Source organism: Euleptes europaea, chromosome 20, assembly GCF_029931775.1.
Source record: "Euleptes europaea isolate rEulEur1 chromosome 20, rEulEur1.hap1, whole genome shotgun sequence".
NCBI lineage: Eukaryota > Metazoa > Chordata > Lepidosauria > Squamata > Sphaerodactylidae > Euleptes > Euleptes europaea.
The window spans coordinates 11,281,370-11,305,745 of record NC_079331.1 but is presented as its reverse complement, the minus strand read 5'-3'; the positions used below and the strand labels follow the sequence as shown (position 1 = coordinate 11,305,745).

Genomic DNA, 24,376 nt, shown 5'->3' with positions numbered 1-24,376 from the left:
GAAAGAGAGGTGTTTTTTTTTTGAGGGGGCGATGCACTCATAGGAATTATTCGCTATTTATCCGCCGACCATATTACTTTCTCCTTCCCCCCACTATACGTTTGTTCTCCCCTCCTCCATTCTATCATCACCAACAACCCTTAGGAAGTACTAGTAGCCCTTAGGGATGTTACATTGAGCAGTCAATATTTTAAAAGGGGGGGCTGCTTTTCTTTCTATGTTCCAATTATACCTAAAAGCAATATTGCATTTAATCTTAGCAAAGCCTAATTAACACACCGCCGCTTAGGTGGTGAAGAATAAAAAATTACATAACATGTTGAACCTTGACGATATATTTAGAAAGGACGGGAAGCTTCCAGGATCTGAAGTCTTCATCAGTAATCCACAGTGTGTGTGGGAGAAAAAACAGTCTCAAGATTAATTGAACAAGGAAGATGTGCGCATTAGGAAAAATATGGGGGGGTGTCTCCACACAGAGATGTAGAAAGCAGTTCATCACTGTGGATAGCATCTTCTTGCCAGTCCATATGTTTCAGAACATTTCTTAACTGGCATTCAGTGCAACGCGCAAAGAGCTCATCGCTGGGGATTAGAATTGTTAACAGCTAGCTCTGAAAGACATTGGGTTGAATTAGGGTTGCTCACCTCTAGGTGGTGACTGGAGATCTCCTGGCAACAGAGATCAGTTCACCTGGAGAAAATGGCCGCTTTGGAAAGTGGACTCTATGGCATTATCCCCCATCCCTCCTTACATACCCCTCTGCAGGACCCACCCTCAAAATCTCTAAGTATTTCCCAACCCGGAGCTGGCAACCCTAGGTTGAATAGAGCTTGCCTACTTCAGGAACAAAATTGGTTTAGAACCCACGCTTCCTAGCTTTCATTTCAGAAACATGTACAAGCAGACATTCAGAATGTTCAAAGATGTCTTCAAATTAGCTTTTAAGATGCATTTTTGGGGATGGGTTGTGGCTCAGTGGTAGAGCATCTGCTTGGCATGCTTAAGGTCCCAGGTTCAATCCCCGGCATTTCCAGTTAAAGGGACTAGGCAAGTAGGTGATGTGAAAGACCCCTGCCTGACACCCTGGAGAGCCGCTGCCGGTTTGAGTAGACAATACTGACTTTGATGGACCAAGGGTCTGATTCATGTGTTCATGTGTTCAATCTTTATTTTTCAGAAAACAACCATTGTTGATGGTTAATTTGAAGATCTGCACTATCCTTATTGAAGAGGCATAATACCCGCGATATTATCATGCCTGCGGTGGCTTCAGTACCTAAAGACCTATACCTCTGCACTTCATTGAAAGATCTTAACAAAAAGACTGAAATAAAACCTGAGAAAACCAGCACTAAGAGGTATGGATGTTTTCAGAATTTACCTACGACACAGTCCTGAAGTCAGTGGATATAAAAGGGCATAACTTTGCTTAGGACTGAACGTCTAACCATCTTGTTTCTTATAATTAATTCCACACAATGACCATTCTCCTAGATTCTGCACTCTATACATGCACAGTAAAAGCCTTTTCACATCATAAAAAGGTTGCTAGACTAGTTCTAGCTAAGTTCCTTTGCTAGTGGACACGCTCTGTGGATCAAAATGCCCTTTTTAGTAAATCGGGTTTCTTCTCCCTTTATATTTATTAGTGTGAGTGAAAAACATTGAACTGCTTTGAAGAGGAGCTGTCTTAATGCACGTTTTCACTTGGCAAAACTGTCTCACCTTTGCAATTTTCAGGTTAAATTTTGAGCACTCAAATTACAGTTCAAAGTATAAAGCGGCTGAGTATCTTGTTTTTCTTTTTTGTGGATAGAAATTTAGGTAGAGAGCCAACCACTTTCTGAAAATTCTCTGTCTTAATGTTTACATATGCCCTGACCTGGATGGCCCAGGCTAGCCTGATCTCGTCAGATCTCAGAAGCTAAGCAGCCCTGGTTAGTATTTGGATGGGAGACCACCAAGAAATACCAGGGTTGCTGTGCAGAGGAAGGCACTGGCAAACCACCTCTGTTAGTCTCTTGCCATGAAAACCCCAAAAGGGGTCGCCATAAGTCGGCTGCGACTTGATGGCACTTTACACACACACGTGTGTGAGTTGTAGCTTTCAATACACTGCTGAGCCTTTCTTTTTTTGCAACACTAGCAGAAAATAATCTTAACGAGAGGCAAATAATAAAATGGAAGTGGCTTTGTCTCTTGAGCTTGCTTATAATAAGAGGTTTGTGCTGAAGACTAAATTTCACTTAGAACTCTACTCTTATGCATTCTCATTTCTGAAAACAAAACCAACTCCCCCCCCCCCAATTCGCTTGTTTCCATTTCAAGCTATGTACAGAGCGCCCTTAAGATCTTCAAAGCAGCCGAAGAGTGCCGGTTGGAGAGAGACGAAGAGAAGGCGTATGTACTTTACATGAAGTACGTGACGGTGTATAAACTTATCAATAAGAGGCCTGATTTCAAACAGCAACAGGTATGTCTCCAGTTCCCAGTAGCTTTATTTGTTTTCAGATGTAAAGATAAGCATTGCATTTGGAGATTTGAGGGGCTGTTGACAGAATTACATGCCGTGATTGCCTTAAGCCAATAATATTATTTGCTAAGAAACTTCTGTTACTGAAAATCATTTTCAGCTGTTGTCCCTTTAAAAGTTTTATGGTGTATTTACTATGCATAATGAAGGAAGATGAGTTGTGTATTCAGTGGTAACCTGATTACCTCGCTTTCCACTTCTACCAAAATTGTTGCCACATATGCAACGCACCTAGAGTTGAACACATGAAGCTGCCTTATACTGAATTAGACAGTTGGTCCATCAAAGTCAGTATTGTCTACTCAGACCAGCAGCGGTTCTCCAGGGCCTCAGGCAGAGGTCTTTCACATCACTTACTTGCCTAGTCCCTTTAACTGGAGATGCTGGGGGTTGAACCTGGGTCCTTCTTCATGCAAAGAGATGCTCTACCATTGAGCCACAGCCCCTCCCTTCATTTCAGCTCATTCCACCATAACCAAGGGATGGATAGGGGCTGTGGTTTCTCCAGACTCTGGAAAGTCACTGGTAGCCTCCTTCCTCAGGAGAGTGCTGTCAGCTGCAGTTTTTAGGAGGTGCTGCACTGAGATGAGTACCTCCCCGGGCATGAAGGAGCAGAGGGTTGAGCTTGGTGCCACCTCCATGCCCTAACAGCATGCTTTGCACTGTTTGGCCTTGATAAGGTTGCCGGTTAACCTGGACAGTCCAGTCTTTTCACTGACTGTTTGGGGGGAAATGGGGGGGGGGGGAATTACCGGACATTAAAATGAGGTGCTGTAAAGCTGTTGGCTTTTTAGTGAGTTTCAAGCTGCAGGTGTTTTCTTGGAGGAGGGTGTTTTCCTGGACAGTCAGTGAAAATACTGGACCGTCCAGAGCAAATCCGGATACCTGGCAACCTTATGCCATGTGAAAGAAGAGGTGCTTATCAGTTTAGAAGAAGAATAAGAGTTGGTTTTATATCCCGATTTTCTCTACCTTTAAGGAGACTCAAACCAGCTTACAATTGCCTTCCCGCTCCCCACAATAGACAGTTTGTGAGATAGGTGGGGCTGAGAGAGTTCAGAGAGAGCTGTGACTAGCTCTCTTAAACACTACACTATGCTGGCTCTCTATATTTGTGTTTTAAACCAAGCAATTCTTCATCAGTCTGGGTGTTGGCCCAAGGAGGTACAGTTGCTAAGAAGCAGAGTGCAGAAAAGTATTGCAAATACATTTTTAAAGGGGCTGTGATTCACCTTACTTCTTGTAACCTCAGGCACTACGTACAATCTCTCTTTGAATCCGCTGATGACTGTCTTGCTGTTCAGTGTGCCAAAGTGTTAATCAGCAAGTATTTTCTGTATTGTACCACCATGTGAAGTGGGCTTGCTTTTTATCATTTCAGGATTACTTTCATTCGTTACTTGGAACTTCAAACATTAAAAAAGCCATTGAAGAAGCTGAAAGACTTTCAGAGAGTCTTAAACTCAGGTATGTGGGGGGGGGGAAAGGACATAAGAAAAGCCCTGCTGGATCAGACCAAGGCCCATCAAGTCCAGCAGTCTGTTCTCACAGTGGCCAACCAGGGGCCTCTAGGAAGCCCACAAACAAAACGATTATAGCAGCATTATCCTTCCTGTGTTCCACAGCATCTAATATAATATGCATGCTCCTCTGATCCTGGAGAGAATAGGAATGCATCATGACTATTATCCATTTTGACCAGAAGCCATAAATACCCCTCCCCTCCATGAACGTGTCCACTCCCCTCTTAAAGCCTTCCAAGGTGGCAGCATTAATATGTGCACTTGGAATGTGTGCTTCTTCTGCCATTCATATTTTCTCCCTAACTGTGGGGATTCAACTGTGTGCTTCTTCTGCCATTCATATTTTCTCCCTGTGGGGGTTTCTTGAGAATATTGCGGCTTGGCCCTTGTGTTTCCTCTCTTTCCTCCATCTCACGCGCTTGGATTTCTTCCCTTCCTCCTTTCTCTGAAAACCGAATTTGCACTTGAGCCAAGCAAACAAACGGGCTTAGACTGAAGTAACTCTCCTTAGGATTGTGCCGTAATGTACACCTCACAGGGTTGTTGTGAGGGTAAGATGGAGGAGGGGAGGAGGATGTACGTCGCTTTGAGCCCCCATTGGGGAGAAAGGTGGCAAATAAATAAATAAATAAATAAATAAGTAAGTAAGAATGGAACAGAACTAGTTGAGGATTTGCCACCATATTTTCCGATTTGTATTTTTTTTACCCACAAGGAGGTGTTAGTGTCATCTATTCTTACCAGACTTTGAGTCCAGTGTCCAAAAAAGACTGCTCTGACTGCTGTCTTCAACAAAATGTAGATCTGAGGCTCTGTATTCACTTCATTTCAAAGAACGCTCCCTTTTTTTTCCTGGCGATAAGAAACCTTTGAAATGGAGGGGGGGAAACCCCAAATGTGTGTGTTTTTTTTCTTAATTAGATATGAAGAAGCGGAAGTACGGAAGAAACTGGAAGAAAAGGAGAGGCAAGAAGAACTGCAGTTGAAAAAACAGGAAGCAAAAGATGACACGAAGGCGTCGGCCAAAACCTCTTCAGAGGCTTCCTTGGATTCCAAAGGGAAAAATCAAATGGTGAGCAAGACGGTTGCACTATTCACCAGGCTAGGAGCAAAGCCCTGGGCAGCAGCAAAGTTGCAGGAGCTGGTGGTCAAGGTTCATCAATCAGGTCCTAGAGTCACAGTCCAGGGCCAGACAGGGTCACCCAGGGTCTAGGCCGTGCTCAGACTGCCAGCTTGGTAAGAAGAAGAGTTGGGTTTTTATATGCCAACTTTCTCTACCACTTAAGGGTGGTAGAGAAATCACCTTCCCTTCCCCTCCCCACACCAGACACCCTGTGAGGTGGGTGGGACTGAGAGAGCTCTGAGAGAGCTGTGACTAGCCCAAGGTCACCCAGCTGGCTTCGTGTGTAGGAGTGGGGAAACAAATCCAGTTCACCAGATTAGCCTCCGCCGCTCATGTGGAGGAGTGGGGAATCGAACCCGGTTTTCCAGATCAGAGTCCCCCGCTCCAAACCACCCCTCTTAATTACTATACCATGCTGGCATATCAGCAAAGTTGCAGACAAGTTTATCCCACACTATCTCCCACCTCACTGCAGACTTATATTGGGAGTTCCCCTGCAGGTGATGTTGGGTCTAGCGTTAAGATCATCTCACAAGCTGAGTCAGCTCCTCTACACATGAGCAGCAGCAGGGATTTTTTTTCATCAAACGTCACCCCACCACTGCAAAGCTGTACAGTTCATTTTGCCATTTTTTAAAAATTCTGCCACATCATTCTGCTGCATGTATAGACCAGGCCATATTTACTCAGGAGTCGCTGTTTAAGCGGAGTGTTGTGTTTGCGCGTGTGAAGAATATTCATAAAGCGGCTTCTAAAGTTTTTCCAAAAATAATTTAGATCAACGGTGAGAAGAAGGCATCAACGGAAAAGAAGGATCAGCCTGAAACCGGTAAGTGACGTTTATGAGTTAGCTTTCTCTCCTGTCCCAAAATCCTGTCCAGGCAAGCCTTGCCTCAACAGACCACAGGGAAAGAGTGTTGTGGGTGTGTGTTACAGAAGGTGTCCGTGGAAGTTGCCCCGGATACCTTACGCAAGTGGTATCTGGCGCACCCTTGTCCTCGTTGCTGTACATAAAGTTTGTATGTGTGTTAAGTGCCGTCAAGTCGCTTCCGACTCATGGCGACCCTATGAATCAATGTCCTCCGAAATGTCCTGTCTTTGCAAGACCTTTCTCAGGTCTTGCAAATTGAGGGCCGTGGCTTCCTTCATAGAGTCCATCCATCTCTTGTTGGGTCTTCCTCTTTTCTTGCTGCCTTCAACTTTTCATGGCATGATTGTCTTTTCCAGTGTCTCTTGTCTTTTCACAATGTGACCAAAGTTTATTGGATACAGGTAAAGTTTATAAATGTGTTTCAGCGAGACAGCAGAGAACCTGCGGTCTTCCCTTTTTCGGGAGAAACCGTGTGTTTTAGTAATCTTTCCAGTCATTTCCAGATGTTCCTTTAGGAAACGCTGTGCCCGGCTTCACACTGCCTCCTTTCTAAATAGCTGCTGTTCCTCAAGGAGGGATCACGGCGGAGAAGCTGTTCACGATGATGATGGACAAGAGCGTCAAACTAATGGTCATGGATACCCGAAGCCTGAAGGATTATCAGGAGTCCTGCATTATAAACTCCGTCAGCGTTCCAGAAGAGGCTATCAGTCCCGGGTATGGAATGAACTTTTCCTAGTCGAATCTTAAGACTCATGTACCCTTTGGATGTTTTACCGTCTGTCCAGAGTAGAATAGGGAAGAAACGAATGCTGCGGCATCTTGTTTACCCAGCTGCAGTAAAAGAGCTAGAGCACACACACACACACTTTTTTTTTTGGGTTGGAGCGTTTAATTGGCCTGTGGAACCTTTGGCCAAGGAGTACGGTGGCGCTCACTAGTGTAAATGGTTTTCCAAAAAAGGACTAAACAAACCCACAGGTAATACTCATATGAACAGCGAATCTGAGGCTTGGCCTTAGAATCTTAGGTGGTTGGGAGAAGACAGTGAGAAATGAAATACACCCCTGCGGTGTGATCCTTGTGAGGTAGGCTAGGATAAGTGTATGAAGAAGAAGAGTTGGTATTATATACCCATTTTCTCTGCCTCTTACGGAGAATCAAACTAGCTGATAATCACCTTCCCTTCCCCATGGGTAATACTCGTATGAACAACACAGAGGTGAAGCTGAGGCTTAGAATCTTAGGTGGCTGGGAGAAGACACTGAGAAATGAAATACGCCCCTGTGGTGTGATCCTTATTTAATTGACGGCACCACAGTGGTGACAGTGGAGAGGAATATTCCTATCCGTGTTTATTTTATTTTACTTCGTACATACCCAGCTTTCTCCACAAAGCAGCATACATAATTCTCCTCTCCTCCATTTTATCCTCACAACAACAACCTTGTGAGGTAGGTTAGCCTAAGTGTATGAAGAAGAAGAGGAGTTGGTTTTTATATTCCGATTTTCCTTTAACTTTTAAAGAGAATCAAACCAGCTTATAATCACCTTCCCTTGCTCTCCCCACAACATACACCTTGTGAGGTTGGTGGGGCTGAGAGAGTTCTGAGAGAGCTGTGACCAGCCCGAGGTCACCCAGCAGGCTTCATGTGGAGGAGTGAGGAAACCAACCCGGTTCACCAGATTAGAGTCTGCCGCTCATGTGGGGGAATGGTAATCAAACCTGGTTGACCAGATTAAGTTCACCGCTCCTAACCACGACACCACGCTGGCCTAAGGTCACCCAACAAGCTTCCACAGCAAAGTCAGGATTTAATTTTTATTTTATTGCATGGCAGTTTAGATTGCAAGGTGGGGGCAACTGATCATATCCCCCCCCCCCTGTGAATAGCAAACTGGCCTTCTGAGTTGTTCTTTCGTTATACACTTGTTTCAGTGTCACTGCTAACTGGATTGAGGCTAAACTCCCCGATGCCTCCAAAGAGCCCTGGAAAGAGAGAGGACAAGTCAATTATATTGTTCTGCTCGACTGGTTTAGCTCTGCAAAAGACCTGCAATTAGGAACACCCCTGCGGAGCCTCAAAGATGCACTTTTCAAGGTGAGCGGATTCAGGCTTATGTTTGCCTAATTACCTTGATCGACGAGAAGCTCAGAACGTGTCACCTTGTCGTCCAGAGGTCAGTGTTTTTATAAACCCTGTCAACAAAGCCTGTTAATTAAGCGTATATAAATTTCCATATGAGATATTGGCCTCATGCAAACATGGTTAAGTATTTCGTCCAAATAGTCAAACTGTGGTTTAAGATGGCCCACAAGCTAGCAGGTGAAAATAGTTTGAGGTGTGTTTGTGCTAACCGTGGTTAAGCATTACATCTATATTAAAAGATAGCGGTAAAGTTAGTCCCCTGTGCAAGCACTGGGTCATTACCGACGCATGGGGTGACGTCACATCCCGACATTTACTAGGCAGACTATGTCTATGGGGTGGTTTGCCACTCCCTTCCCCAGTCATCTTCCCTTTACCCCCAGCAAGCTTGGTACTCATTTTACCGACCTCGGAAGGATGGAAAGCTGAATCAACCTTGAGCTGGCTACCTGAAACTGACGTCCGTCGGGATCGGACTCAGGTTGTGAGCAGAGCTTGGACTGCAGTACTCCAGCTGACCACTCTGTGCCATGAGGCTAAAGCATGGTATTGCTGTACAATTGGGATCTTAAGCTACCAAGGTTAAGGCAACAAGCTAAATATTATATCTCACTGGGCCACTGGATGAAAGGGCTGTAGCAATGTAGGACCTTCAGCCTCTGCACTGATGGTTTGGGAAGGGGCTGTAGCTCAATGGTAGAGCATCTGCTTGGCATGCAGAAAGTCCCAGGTTCAATCCCCGGCATCTCCAGTTAAACGGACCAGGCAAGTAGGTGATGTGAAAGACCTCTGCCTGAGTCCCTGGAGAGCCGCTTCCGGTCTGAGTAGACAATGTTGACTTTGAGGGACCAAGGGTCTGATTCATCTTCATGTGTTCATGGTTCCAGTTCAGTTTCAGAAAGCGAGAAAGGAAGAGATGCACTTTAAACGGCATTGCAGAGCATAATTACCATGGCTTTTAAATGTGTGTGTGTGTGGCAGTAATTGTAGACTGGAAAAAGGCAGGCAGGAAACTCCTGTTCCATTTCTTGATGGCTTTCATTCAAATCCCACATTACAATATGAGTGATGCCGAACCAGACTTCTTGCACTGAGAATAAGCTGTTCCACAGGGTACACAACAAGTCCTGCGCTAGCCATTATTTTTGTAAAAACAGCATTGCACACATGTTTGTTCTAAGACTGGGGGTGGAGGGTTTGCCTTGGCTGGCTTGCAGGCCAGATAAGAGCTTTCAAGGGGCCAGATCCAGCCTGCAGGCCATATGTTTGACACCCCTGTTCTATGATGTTAAATTCCATAACCTTGTTCTGGGTCTTGTGCCACGTTTTATATAGCCGCGTGACCTGATTGAGCTGTGATTTGGGAAGTAGTTTTGTTTGTGAAATATTTCTGCTTTCGCTTTCAGTGGGAAAGTAAAGCCATACTGCAGAATGAGCCCTTGGTCTTAGAAGGAGGGTACGAAAACTGGCTCCTCTGCTATCCCCAGTACACAACAAACGCAAAAGTAACTCCACCCCAACGCAGCAAGAACGAAGCAGTGTCTGTCTCCTGTGAGTATGAAAGACAGGTAGAAGAAGAAGAAGAGTTGGTTTTTATATGCCGACTTTCTCTACCACTTAAGGGAGACTCAAACCGGCTTACAACTACCTTCCCTTCCCCTCCCCACAACAGACACCCTGTGAGGTAGGTGGGGCTGAGAGAGCTCTAAGAGAACTGCGCCTAGCCCAAGGTCACCCAGCTGGCTTCATGTGTAGGAGCGGGGAAACAAATCCAGTTCACCAGATTAGCCTCCGCCGCTCATGTGGAGGAGTGAGGAATCAAACCCGGTTCTCCTGATCAGAGTCCACTGCTCCAAACCACCATTCTTAACCACTACACCACGCTGGCTGCAGTCCTGTGTGTAGTGCTATATAATTATTTGAGTAGCTCCTTGCGTTGTGAAGGTTTATCCCCCCCCCCCCCGGTCCGCTTTTAAAAGGCGTCTCCTTTTTGTGTGTTTTTTCAGTGAATTTTACTTACCCGACCTTGGAAGAGCCACCTCCACCTGCGGTACCAGTTGTCCGTGTAAAACCTTCCGTTGTGGAAACGACCGAAAGACCTGAAACGGCAAATGACAAGGAAGGGAGAGGAGAGGCGCTGAAACCAGCTACTCCTGCTGGATCAGTTGCTGCTGCTGCTAAGTCTGATGGCATATCTTCTGTAGCCCAGCCAGCATCTGCTGTGAAGATTATTCCTCAGGTGAGCCACATGGCACTTTCTGGGAAAGGGAGAAAGGAGGGGACAGAAGTTTGTTCGTATAGGTCATATTGGTTGTTCATACACCACAAGGTTTATGAACCAGCATGGAGTAATGGTTAAGAGCGGTGGGTTTGGAGCAGTGGAGTCTGATCTGGAGAACCGGGTTTGATTCCCCACTCCTCCACATGAGTGGCAGAGGCTAATCTGGTGAACTAGGTTTGTTTCCCCACTCCCACACACGAAGCCAGCTGGGTGTCAGAGTTGAAGACACTGAGCGCCAAGCAGACCTTTCCAGAGTCCCAAATTTTAAATGCCAGCCAAGCATAAAATACATGGTCGCTCCGGCAGCCTCTGCTGTGTTGGAGGGGAGATTTAAGGGGATTCCATACTCAGAAATATTATGTTCATGCTTGTTGGGGGAGGTGGAAACAACTGAGCATATTATTCTGAGATGTCCACATCACAAGGAGGCCAGATTAAAATATCTTCAGCCTGTGCTTGATGGCTTTCTGGGCAAAGCCGATGAAATTAAATTGGAAAACTTACTGTCTGATAAAAATCCCTGGGCATCCAGACAAGCTGTTAAATTTTGCCTCGGGATATGTAAGACTCGGGGAACGATAGTAAAGCTGTAGACTTTTATTCTGTTGTACTGAATCATTGTTTTAAATCTGGAACTTTTGTTAAATCTTGTGATAACTTTTGTTATACTGGTCAAAGACCGCTATATATATATATATATATATATATATATATATATATATATATATCAGTTGTATGTGCCTAAATGAGTTGATTGGCCATAGGAAGTGTTTGCTGTACAAAAACCTTTCACGATGTTAGTCTGTCAATAGCAGTAGAAAAGAGCAAGAGTCCAGTAGCACTTAAAAGACTAAAATTTCTGGCAGGGTATGAGCCACAGCTCACTTCTTCAGAATTGAAGAAGTGAACTTCTGAAGAACTTCTGAAGAAGTGAGCTTGACTCGCAAAAGCTCATACCCTTCCAGAAATTTTGTTGGTCTTTTAAAACCTTTCAGCCAGAGAAAGAAATGATAGTAAAGCCAAGTACTAAAAAACAACGAGAACATAGCAAAAACTTCTAGTGAAATAGTTTTAACTGTTTGTTTTTTAAAAAAAAATTCACATTGATCCAGATTGATCGTACAAAAAAGCCTTCAGCAAAAATTCCAGATGATGCTAATAGGTCAAAAGCTGAGAGCCCGACCGTTGGCAAGCAAATGCTCTCAAATGGAAGAGTGATTCCAGATCGTTCCACAAAGCCCCCATTGGATGCAAAACCCAGTCTGGCAGAGGAAGAGAAAAGCCACGGGTTGACCGAGAAGAAGAAGAGCAAGCCAGAAACCGATCTGCAGGAGAAAAACCAGGAAGAACAGAGAGAGAGGCTGAGGCAGGAGAAGCAAGACCAAGGGCAGAAAGCCAGAGAGGAACAGGAAGAAAAGGAGAGCAAGGAAGGCCTCCAGAAAGCCAAAGAAGAAATGGAGAGGGGGGAGAGAGAACCACAGGCCAGCAAGGAGGCAGATGAAAAGGAGGAGCTGGAGAAAGCCCCCATAGAGCTAACGGAAGTGAAAAAACCAAGTCAAATTGGGAGCGAAACCCCCGAAGGCAAGAAAAAACTAGACATTGCCAACGAAAAAGAAAAGGTTACTCGGACGCCGGAAGCACAAAGGCGGAAATTTGCAGAGGAGTCTCGGGCGGCCGTTATCTCCGGCAAGGTGAGCTGCTCAGCTGGTGCAAAAAAAAGAGACAAAGCCAAGCATGCCCCTTGCCAAATTCGCAGGCCGGTCTCTGAAAATGGGGTGTCGCTCCTCAGAGCAGAGAGCGCCGTTCTAACTAAATGGCATTCCAGCCGTGGCACTGCTAGGAGGCAGGGCCAGATTCATCCCTCTGGGAGCCGATGGACGAGGGAGAATTTGCAGAGTAGCCAGCAAGGAAGGAGGGAGGGGACTGCGATGTCCGCTCTTTCTGTGAGAAAACTGGGCCTCCCTTTCTGCAATCCCCTCTGAAACACCAGAGTGTGTGTGGGGGTGTCTAAATACAATGTGTTTGGGCAAACCAGTGGCCTGGAGGGGTGGGGTGGGGTGGGGAAGTTTCCCCCTGCTGATGATGGCAACGGAAGCCAGTTCGAGTCCAGCTGTGCCGGGAGAGGTCAAATGCTGGACTTAGATGGACTGCTGGTCTGCTCCAGCAGGGCACCTCTGATGTTTGGGGAGGGGCCGTGGCTCAGTGGTAGAGCCTCTGCTTGGCACGCAGAAGGCCCCAGGTTCAATCCCCGGCATTTCCAGTTCAAGGGACTAGGCAAGTAGGTGATGTGAAAGACCTCTGCCAGAGACCCTGGAGAGCCACTGCCGGTCTGAGTAGACAATACTGACTTTGATGGGCCAAAGGTCCAATCCAGTATAAGGCAGCCTCATGTGTTCATGTGGTATTGAAGTCAAAATTTTAAAACAAACAGAACTAATAAAACACACTACGACCGCAAGTACGTTAAGGTGGCATTATCTGGAACGTGCGAAACAATAACAAAGTGCCTCTGACCATGGACAGAGGACTCTGCCTCCCCCACCACAGACCAAGTTAATAACCATAGGCTGATCCCCAAACTTTTCTGATCAAGTTGAAGAACAGGCCTTCCTGCACAACTGGCAGAAATTTGAGGCAGATCATAGCTTGGGCACTTAATTAACGTCTTCTGAGTGCCTACAGAAAAAACTTTTCCGTGTCAAAGGGTAAGCATAACATTAACTTGATCAGCAATTTCCTTGATCAGCAATATTCCTTAGTAGAATTATCATAAAATGTTGTTTTGGGCGTGTCTGTATTCTCTTTAGTAATGAAAATGTGCTCTCACTGATTTCCCCCCCCCCATTTAGACCAGTCTTTTTAAATGCAAAGCATTAACACCAACATGGATCACACTTTCTGAAGCTGGCTAAATTAATGTATGAAAATTGAAAGTATCCCTTTCGAATTTTTTTTTTTTTTTGCAGCACACTGGGCTTAAAGGACATCCAGAAACAGAATCTCAAAAGCCAGGAGCTGGTAGAGAGGATACTGAACAAGATTCTGAAAAAAATAAAGTAAACGCATTGTGCATAGCTGAAGAAATCTGGGGCAGTTGTCATAACATCAGCTCATTTTGTATCTGTTGTCATGTAACAACTTCCTCTAAGAGGGTATCCATAACCATTTGTGTTATTTTTTAAATGAAATACTTGTCTGTTGCCAACAAATTCAGGGGAATCGCTTTCGTGGGATGTCTGCAATCTTGCGCTTTTTTGTTCAAAAGTTTTTTTGTTGGTCTGGATTTTCTTCGAGGCACTCACCATTTGTGCAGGAACTGGTCTGGTTTAATTGTTTTATGTATCCAAAAGGCTGATAATACTCAGCATTTTATGTAGCGCCCTCAGAAGGTCACCTAGTGAGTTCTGAGTAGAGTTGCCAATAGAATCAAAGACCTTTCCAAGACCACAACTCATTCGCTCAGCCTCTGAGCTTTCCAACTGGACATCCTAACCCGTACAGCTCAGAGCTTCAGAAATTCACCTCCAGCCCCTTACCTTGCTTTAGTAGCCGATCCCAGTTTAGCAACTGTCTGTGCCCACGGCTCGTCTGACTTCCTGCCTTCCAGATCTCCTCCCCTGCTGTCTGTCCTTTCTCTGACTGCAGAAAAGTTTTGCATTTGCCCAAATCATTGTGTTTCTCTGCTTTGGTGTGCGTCATCTCAAAGCTAGGCAAAGTGTGCAGCGTGTTGTGTTCTTGTATTTTCTTGCGTCTTATTCCCCAATTTTTTTTAAGTCCCAGCGGGAGCCGTTGACAAGGGCACGGAGCGAAGAGATGGGCAGGATCGTACCAGGACTGCCTTCTGGTTGGGTAAAGGTAAGCTTAACCTCGAATGGCCACGTCAAGTGTCAGTTAAAGGGGATGGGAGGGAAAATTAGCCAGCTCAAACCCATAAAAGTTTATAGAATCCTTGAAGGATGAGGTTTTGGGATGTGGGCCTGGGGTTTCCAAATGGTTCCCCACAAGCTCCTGGCTTGTCTTCATGCAATAGCTGCTCTGAACCACTTTTTGAGGTCTCACTGAACTCTTCCCCGTTTTCTTTTTCTGCGCGTTTCCCTTGAAGTTTCTTGATCCGGTCACGGGCACTTTCCGCTACTATCATTCGCCAACCAACGCCGTCCAAATGTACCCGCCAGAAATGACTCAGTCAGCCACGCCGCCTTCTACGCCGCCGACTCACAAGCCGAAGCCTCAGGCCGTTGTCGACCAGCGGGAGAGGGAACACTCCAAGCTGAAGCGCTCTTACTCTTCGCCAGACATCACCCAGGCTATTCAAGAGGAAGAGAGGAAGAAAATCACCCTGACTCCTGCGGTTAATCGCGAGAATAAGTATGTCCGCTGCACCTGCTCTGATAACATTGTAGGATCGAGCGGGTGCAGAGGAGAGTGGCAAGGATGATCAGGGAGCCTGGAGACGCAAGCCCTACAAGGAAAGGCTGAGGGAGTTGGGAATGTTCAGTCTGGAGAAGAGGAGGTTGAGGGGGGACATGATTGCTCTCTTGAAGTATTTCAAGGGCTGCCACTTAGAGGAGGGCAGGGAACTGTTCCTGTTGGCAGCAGAGGAGAGGACGGGTTTAAATTGTGGAGGAAAGGTACCGGCTGGATATTAGGAAAAAACTTTTTACAGTAAGAATTGCTCGACAGTGGAATCAACTGCCTAGGGAGGAGGTGAATTCCCCCCTCACTGGCAGTCTTTAATCAGAGGCTGGACAAGCACTTGTCATGGATGCTCTAGGCTGATCCTGCATTAAGCAGGGGGTTGATGGCCTGTATAACCCCTTCCAACTCTGATTCTATGATTCTGTGATACAGCTCGTGGGGTATTTGCTAAACATGGTTTGGCAGTTAGTGGGATGCATGAAGGAGCACAGATACTTGGCATTACTGGTTTAGGGTTCTGAGATACATAGGATCTATGAGCCACCGAGCATAATATTTCAAGCCGAATAAAGCCTACAGGTTGCTACATCATGACCATAGTCGGGGCTGCCTTTTTAACTAGTCAATACTACTTGCCCTTAAAAAAGGCTGTATTTAGTTCAATCAATATCAATATCAAAACCTTTATTGGCATAACTGTATTTAGTTATTGAAAGCAAGCTCAGCTATATTTACTTTCCCCTTCCTCTATATAATGTATTTCTCAGAGACGTGGTAGAAAACTCACAGGGATGGAGCATGCAACTAGAGTATGTCGTAGGCTTAGAAAACAAAGAACCCAGCCAATCGCCTTTTTAATCATTGCCTCTTTCCTTACAGGCCGTCAAACTATACCAAAGCTGAAATATCGCGGCTTTCCGCTACACAGATTCGTAATCTCAACCCCGTTTTTGGAGGACTGGGACCGGCCCTGACAGGCCTTCGGAACTTGGGGAACACCTGCTACATGAATTCTGTGCTGCAGTGTCTTTGCAACACGCCGCACCTGGCGGATTACTTCAACCGAAACTGCTACCAAGACGATATCAACAGGTATCGGGGGTTCTTGTTTCTCAATGTTGCTTTCTTTAAACCACATTTAAATGCCAAAAAAAAGTTACCGGTAGTATCCTTTCGTCAGAAATGCTGCTGTGTCTTTAGAGAGATGCTACGTTTTAATCAACCAGTGTGGCTTTCTTCAGTGGCAGTGACTATAGGTGGGGGGGAAACGGCATTTTCTGCAAGAAGTTAGTCAGAGGTGGATGAACAGTGTAAGATATTCAGCGAATAGCAAAGAAATTTTGGGTCTCAGCACTGTGCCTGCCATTTGCGATGTTCGTATCAAGTCAAGGGAAGGTATTCCTTTGACCTCATTGGATCATGTAGGAAATGAACCACCAGCATAACATCCTAAAGGGAAACTCTGCAAATCAGTGGCTTTTATCTACAGATGGTTTGAATTTCCCTCCCCACAAAGGGGTATGCTCTCTATTCAGATGATTAATCCTGACCTGGACGGACCAGGCTAGCCTGGTCTCAACAGATCTCAGAAGCTAAGCAGGGTCAGCCCTGGTTTGTGCTTGGATGGGAGACCACAAAGGAAGTCCAGATGAGCCCCGTGGCGCAGAGTGGTAAGCTGCAGTTCTGCAGTCCAAGCTCTGCTCACGACCTGAGTTTGCTCCCAATGGAAGTTGGTTTCAGGTCACCGGCTCAAGGTTGACTCAGCCTTCCATCCTTCCGAGGTCGGTAAAATGAGGACCCAGCTTGCTGGGGGTAAAGGGAAGACGACTGGGGAAGGCACTGGCAAACCACCCCGTAAACAAAGTCTGCCTAGTAAACGTCGGAATGTGACGTCACCCCATGGGTCAGGAATGACCCGGTGTTTGCACAGGGGACCTTTACCTTTTTAAGGAAGTCCAGGGCTGCTATGCAGAGGCAGGCAATGGCCAACCTCCTCTGTTAGTCTCTTGCCTTAAAAACCCTACTGGGTTGCCATAAGTCGTCTGAGACGTGACGGCGCTTTCCCACCACCACAGGATGATTGAAGGGCTAGTCATGATGTAATGTTTTCTGTATTTTGGGAATGAATTTTGGAAAGATGACAGAAAGGGAACGCTCTGTTCTCCAACACACGGTTTTCAGATTCTTGTGTCATTTCAAAAGCACTTCTATGGAAAATGCTACATTGGCTGAGGCTCTGGGTGTCTTGCGAGGGGAAACTATCGTAGGAGTCTTCACTTAGATGAGCCAGCGACACAGGTTTTTCTACATCGTGCTGTCCCCGTTCTGCCCCACAGCTCTAACCGAGCAGCCGTAAACACAGTTACACTCATCTAAGCCCACTGACTTCAACAGACTCAGGAGGTTGCAACTCTTCTGGGAACTGACTGCACTGCTGTGCCCAGAAAAGGCCCATTTAGAGATGCTTTGTAAGTTGTAAGCTTATTACTGACAGCTGTATTTGCAAAGCTCTACCCATGCAGAGCACCACCTTGAAATGTGGTGTTGGAGGAGAGTGTTACGGATACCGTGGACGGCCAAAAGAACAAATCAGTGGGTTCTAGATCAAGTCAAGCCTGAACTGACCCTAGAAGCTAAAATGACTAAACTGAGGCGGTCGTAGTTTGGTCACATCATGAGACGACAAGAGTCACTGGAAAAGACGGTCATGCTAGGAAAAGTTGAGGGCGGCAGGAAAAGGGGAAGACCCAACAAGAGATGGATGGACTCAATAAAGGAAGCCACAGTCCTCAATTTGCAAGATCTGAGCAAGGCTGTCAGAGAGGACATTTTGGATGACTTTGATTCATAGGGTTGCCATGAGTTGGAAGTGACATGACGGCACTTAACACACACACACACACACACACACACACACACACATATGCAGAGACAGTGAAAGAATAAGCCTGAAAATGAGGGGCTGTGGCTCAGTGGTAGAGCATCTGCTTGGCATGCAGAAGGTCCCAGGTTCAATCCCCTGCATCTCCAGTTAAAGGAACCAGGCAAGTAGGTGATGTGAAAGACCTCTGCCTGAGACCCTGGAGAGCCGCTGCCGGTCTGAGTAAACAATACTGACTTTGATGGACCCGAGGGTCTGATTCAGTATAAGGCAGATTCATGTATCATGTGGACATCGTTCTAGCGTTAACACCTTTTGTTTCAGATTTTTCATTTTTTGTTTTGTTTGGATACTGGCCATTTAAACTGTTTTGTGTTTGCTGCAGGTCAAACCTCTTGGGGCACAAAGGTGAAGTGGCAGAGGAGTTTGGCATAATCATGAAAGCTCTCTGGACCGGGCAGTACAGATATATTAGCCCAAGAGATTTCAAAGTCACCATTGGGAAGATCAACGACCAGTTTGCAGGGTACAGTCAGCAAGACTCTCAAGAACTGCTCCTGTTCTTAATGGACAGTCTCCACGAAGACTTAAATAAAGTAAGTTATATTCTCATCAGCATTTCGCACATTATGCGGCAGTGTAGCGTTTTAAAACAGGAGTGTGAAATTTCACACTATCTGTCCCCCCCCCTTTCCCAGATGCTGGATTTGCAAGTGATTTGCATAATTTGTGCTTCTGCTTGTTTAAAGCTTGTATTGTTTAATTTTAAAGCATTTCTGTTTCTCCTTGCCACTGTTAGGCTCTTGGGCACTTTGATACTTAAAAAACAACCTGATACTTAAAAAACAACCTGAAACAAAATATGCGTGTGTGAAGTGCCGTCAGGTCGCAGCCGACTTATGGCAACCCCTTTTGGGGAGTTTTCATGGCAAGAGACTAACAGAGGTGGTTTGCCAGTGCCTTCCTCTGCGTAGCAACCCTGGACATCCTTGGTGGTCTCCCATCCAAATACTAACCAGGGCTGACCCTACTTAGCTTCTGAGATCAGGCTAGCCTGGGCCATCCAGGTCAGAGCAAAACAAAATATACAACTACGAAAACAAAACTCAGAAGTTTATACATTTAATTTGGCCATCGTATTGCCGCAAGCAGGGGGTATAACCATTCCCACTATTCACCACCCCTAGCCTTAGATCCTGAACACATGAAGCTGCCTTATCCTGAACCCTTGGTCCATCACACACAGCTACCAAAGTCTCTTAAGGGTGCTTATAGATCATCCCTGGGCTTTGTATGTTCAAATGGCCCACCTTTAAATTCCGGGCTGTTGCCTCCAAGCTGCCTCCTGTTCCAGTTCTTTTGAACTTGATGGGTTGGGGGGCTTGTTTGGCTCATTTAATTTAGCTAGCGTGGAAATCATTTTTGCCTCGCCTGTTAAAGACCTGCTTTTCAGTCTCTTCTTCCCCCTCCTGTTTTTACAAATACTCTGATGCCTCTTAGAGAGTAAGTAAACAAAAAACTTAAATTATTAGTTCATCTTGTGTCTGGCCCATACGTTTTGTTTTTAAGTGTGTTTGGCCATTTCACTACTGCATGCCAGTTTGGCCCCACTTTTCAGCCAGAGGTAGGCAATTTAAAAGGCGGATAGTTTAAGAAGAGTTGGTTTTCATATGCCTACTTTAAAAAAAGAAATCAGTGCTCAGTGAGATCCCAGGGTCCAGGTATACTGGAAGGAGGCCTAGCTACTTCCTGTTCTCTGCCTGGCTTCAGTGGTGACCGATGGTATATATGAGGAGAAGGTTTTGCCCTGCGTAGGCAGGGTCTCTGTCAATCATGATTTTGTGTAACAGATACATCCCCATTCCTGAATGGCAGCTGTATACCATTGGACTGTAGAGAGGATAGGTTTGCTAATGCATGGGGTTTAATTGGTGTGTGTGTGGGGTGGGGGGGAGTTTTTCTGGTCTGCAAAACTCCCAAGGCCCTGCAGCAAGCCTCTGAATAGCCTGCCCTCATTAGTCTTCCTTTCTTGGCTCCGCACAATGGTTTGACACTGTGTGCGAGAGTCCACTAAAAACGTTCTGCTTTCCTCAAAGCCCTGCCCGGAAGAGGGAAAGAGCAGGTCAACATACTTGAAAGTACTTGAAGGCCTGTCATTATAGAGGATGGTGCTGAGTTGTTTTCTGTTGCCCCAGAAGGTCGGACCAGAACCAGCGGGCTGAAATTAGATCAAAAGAGTATCCGTCTAAACATTAGGAAGAACTTTCTAACAGAGTGGTTCCTCAGTGGAACAGGCTTCCTCGGGAAGTGGTGAGCTTCCCTGGAGGTTTTTAAGCAGAGGCTAGATGGCCATCTGTCAGCAATGCTGATTCTATGACCGTAGGCAGATCATGAGAGGGAGGGCATCTTGGGCATCTTCTGGGCATGGAGTAGGGGTCACTGGGGGTGTGTGGGGGAGGTAGTTGTGAATTTCCTGCATTGTGTGGGGGGTTGGACTAGATGACCCTGGTGGTCCCTTCCAACTCTATGATTCTATACCAGGGAGACTCAATCAATCTTTATTAAAAAAAAACAGTCAAAGACCAGCACAGCTCTTCACAATTTACCACTAAAACCCTTAGTGTTAAGCTCTACCCACAAGTTTATACAAATAGTTAACAAAAAGTTGTTTGCACTCTTTGCAAACTATAAATACTACTCTTTAAAATTATTGACCTGATGTTCTCAGCAGCGTCTGATGGATTCTGCTGGCTGCTGCACAAAACTTAGCCATTCCTACTGTAACCTGTGGGTTTTTGTCTATAAGCAACATTTTCGTGTACTCCTGACCTGTATGGCTGAAATGCCAACTAAGTCAGGGGGAAATAAACTTAGAACGAACCTCTTGATATAGTGGACAGCGCAGTAGAACATGCTCGGTTGTTTCAATTTTCTTTAGAGCACAGGGACAAACCCTTTCCTCCAGGGGAACCTTTCTGTATCTCCCATCCACAACCGCCGAAGGAAGAGCATGGCATCTAGGAAGGGTGAATGCTCTCCTATATTTGAAGATCTCAAATTGGGAGACTCTTAAGTGTGCATTCATGTGTATGTGCGGCACGTTCCATCCATCTTCCCGTCGCTGCACATGCTTTCACGGAAAGCTGTTCTGTGGCTTGGGCACGCGTCGTAGCATTCTGTTTCCCCGCTCCCCAGGCCGACAACAGAAAGCGCTATAAAGAAGAAAACAACGATAACCTGGATGACTTCAAAGCGTCCGAACTCGCCTGGCACAAGCACAAGCAACTCAACGAGTCCATCATCATCGCGCTCTTCCAGGGCCAGTTCAAATCGACGGTGCAGTGTCTGACGTGTCACAAAAAGTCCCGGACGTTTGAGGCTTTTATGAACCTGTCCTTGCCCCTTGCGTCCACTAGTAAATGCACTCTACAGGTAAGTCCTGGGGGAGGGTTTAGAAACCTTCAGGACAATTGTTTTGTTGTTGCTGTTGCCAAATCCTGCAGAATCATCCAGCCTTTCATACCAGCCCTGAAGCATTTGTTGGCTGTCATTTTCAGCATCACGGTCATGAGGACTAGAAACATTCTTCCTTTTTATTTTTGTTTTAAGGAATGTTTAGATGATTCTGTAAGGATGAGATCCCTAGATCAGCCATGAAGCATTCAGAATCCCGACAATTCTGTGCCGCACAAATGCTTGTTCTTGCTCTGAATCTTTTCTCCTTTCCCCCCCTTAGGAATGCCTTAGATTATTCTCCAAAGAAGAAAAATTGACAGATAACAACAGATTTTATTGTAGCCATTGCAAGACTCGAAGAGATTCTTTAAAGAAGATAGAAATTTGGAAGCTGCCTCCGGTTCTTTTGGTGCACTTGAAAAGGTAAGGCTCCAGGATAGATACGTTTGTGAGCAGAACGGGTCAAAATCCAGCCTTCCTGAAAATACTAGGAAGTCTAAGGAAGGTATCACTGGTGCTTTGGTCCTCCCTGTGAGAAGTTAGTGTAGGGAGTTACATAGACTACATTGTACTCTACAGGCAAGGAGTGGAATTTGAATGGCCAGGAATCCATCACTTGACATGTTTTGCCAGTGGGACTACACCCCCTCTTTATTTCAAGTATCAGTCTGACTTTGATGGGGAAAATGCCTTTTAACATTTCGTTTCTTGATGTGGGCTATTTAGCTGTCTGTTCATGCAAGGAACAGATTTTGGGGAGGCAACATTTTGTGGATTGCTCTAACCACCATAACATAAATGTGTACCTTGAAGAATTGTTTTCAGGTTCTTTGGGGGGGTATCAGAATCATCCCCCCCTTTTTAAAGTACTTTAAGAACATAAGAAAAGCCCTGCTGGATCAGACCAAGGCCCATCAAGTCCAGCAGTCTGTTCACACAGTGGCCAACATAGGTGCATCTAGGAAGCCCCCAAACAAGATGACTGCAGCAGCATTGTCCTGCCTGTGTTCCACAGCACCTAATATAATAAGCATGCTCCTCTGATCCTGGAGAGAATAGGGATGCATCATGACTAGTATCCATTTTGACTAGTAGCCATGGATAGCCCTCTCCTCCATGAACATGTCTACTCCCCTCTTAAAGCCTTCCAAGTTGCCAGCCATCACCACATCCTGGGACAGGGAGTTCCATAACTGAACTATGCGTTGTATGAAGAAATACTTCCTTTTAACTGTTTTGAATCTCTCACCCTCCAACGTCAGCAGATGACACCGCATTCTAATATTATGGGAGAGGGAGAAAAGCTTCTCCCTGTCCACTCTCTCCATACCATGCATAATTTTATAGACCGCTATCATGTCTACTTTGTAGACTGTCAGGTGGTTAGTTTTTTTACAGCTTTTTCCCCCAGTGGCTTCCTATTTTAGCAAATCAGATTCCTTTATTTTTATTTTTTGGTCCTCCCTAGGTTTTCCTATGACGGACGATGGAAGCAGAAGCTACAAACATCTGTTGATTTCCCTCTGGAAAGCCTTGACCTTCAGCAATACGTTATCGGTCCAAAGATTAACTTGAAGAGATACAACCTGTTTGCAGTATCTGTAAGTGACTCCATGGCTTTGCGCTTTGCCAAGTATAATCTGAAGCTCATGAACAGTAACATACATGATTTCCAAGTTTTCTTTTTATGTTTTGTGGCTTGGTCGCACATGAAGCTGCCTGATTCTGAATCAGACCCTTGGTCCATCAAAGTCAGTATTGCCTACTCAGACTGGCAGTGGCTCTCCAGGGTGTCAGGCAGAGGTCTTTCACATCACCTACTTGCCTAGTCCCTTTAACTGGAGATGCTGGGGATTGAACCTGGGACCTTCTGCATGCCAAGCAGATGCTCTGCCACTGAGCCACAGCCTCTCTCTAGTCTTGACTGATGCATATTCAGTCATTATGGTTTTTTATATCACTTTGGAGGGCTTTCATATTTTTGTTGGATAGTTCTTGTAGGGTCTTTTCTCCTCTCCTTTTGGCACGTCTGTTTCATGCCAGTTAATCTATACAAGTGAGGAACTGCAAAGATGAAGCTGTCCTCACTTGTATGGATTAACTGGCATGAAACACTTGTCATATTCTCTACTTAACTCCTCTCCCCCAGCTAGTTAATCCATATAAACAGAGGGAATTCTATTTAAATTGCAGCTTGAACGTATCACTAGCTATAAAACCCTGGGCGGAGGGGATTCTCTAACAGTTAACAACTCCGGCTTGATTATTTTTCTCCTTGATTCTTGAGCTTTTAGGCCAAAAGAGAACCTTACGGCTTCTAACTGTTCTCTTTAGAATCACTACGGAGGGCTGGACGGAGGACACTACACAGCATACTGCAAAAATGCTGCCAAGCAGCGGTGGTACAAGTTTGACGACCACGAAGTCTCCGACATCTCCTCGTCGTCGGTGAAGTCCTCGGCTGCTTATATCCTTTTTTACACTTCTTTTGAACAGCGAGCGGCTGACCTAGCCACGTAAAGTGACGTCACTGGAGAAAGTTGGCCTCGGTCTCTTTTCCTGAAAATGAACACACTGTACCACACTGAGCCACGCCTCATATAAGGTCACTGGCCGAGTAAGGAGATAGCTGTGGCAGTTTCTCCGCCAAGACCCTCTTTCTTTCCTCTTAGTGCTGTTGCTTAACATCCGAAAAGCCAGTGGATAACAAGGCTGTTTTAGTACTAAACAATTCATTTAAAAAGTTTTATTTTGTTATGCTGCTCCAAAACTATAGATCTAGCTTAAACATTCTAAAGCCATTTAACATAAAGGGTTTTTGAGATGTCCCAAAACCCAAAGCATATCTGTTTAATTTTCTCCCTCCACGTTTATGGCCTTCTTACACTTCTAACCTTAAGCTTGATTCTACTGTGAATATCCTAGGAATGATGTAAACAGGTAGGAATGTAATGTGTATATATCGATTGCACACTTGCACATCCAAACTATTGTATATAAGAGGTATGTGGTCCTTTGAGCACTACTAGAACGGAAAGGATTGCTTCTTTCTTTTGTTTTGTCAAAATACTTTAATTCTTACAGATAGGGAAGAGCAGAGCTGTATTTTTCTGTTGAGCTTTTATCAACCTGTGC

The 24,376-nt window shown here is 45.4% G+C and overlaps 1 protein-coding gene across 1 annotated transcript; it reads left to right on the top strand.

Moving 5' to 3' along the window:
- Nucleotides 1-1,206: 1,206 nt before the first annotated feature.
- On the top strand, nt 1,207-23,783 carry USP8 (ubiquitin specific peptidase 8). Its single transcript, XM_056865682.1, has 19 exons — nt 1,207-1,362; nt 2,333-2,477; nt 3,919-4,004; nt 4,982-5,132; nt 5,961-6,012; nt 6,627-6,771; nt 7,994-8,156; nt 9,611-9,755; nt 10,211-10,443; nt 11,598-12,176; nt 13,452-13,541; nt 14,260-14,340; nt 14,588-14,853; nt 15,784-15,996; nt 18,171-18,381; nt 20,981-21,217; nt 21,522-21,664; nt 22,710-22,842; nt 23,576-23,783. The coding sequence occupies exons 1-19, from the start codon at nt 1,259-1,261 to the stop codon at nt 23,759-23,761; spliced, it is 3,363 nt and encodes a 1,120-aa protein (XP_056721660.1). The 5' UTR covers nt 1,207-1,258; the 3' UTR covers nt 23,762-23,783.
- Nucleotides 23,784-24,376: the final 593 nt, after the last annotated feature.

Bases quoted from the DNA above. Each gene is read 5' to 3' on its own strand.
- USP8 (XM_056865682.1), top strand. From the start codon at position 1,259: ATGCCTGCGGTGGCTTCAGTACCTAAAGACCTATACCTCTGCACTTCA. The intron at 14,341-14,587 runs GTAAGCTTAACC...TTTCCCTTGAAG, and splicing joins TGCCTTCTGGTTGGGTAAAG to TTTCTTGATCCGGTCACGGG. The intron at 22,843-23,575 runs GTAAGTGACTCC...TGTTCTCTTTAG, and splicing joins ACAACCTGTTTGCAGTATCT to AATCACTACGGAGGGCTGGA.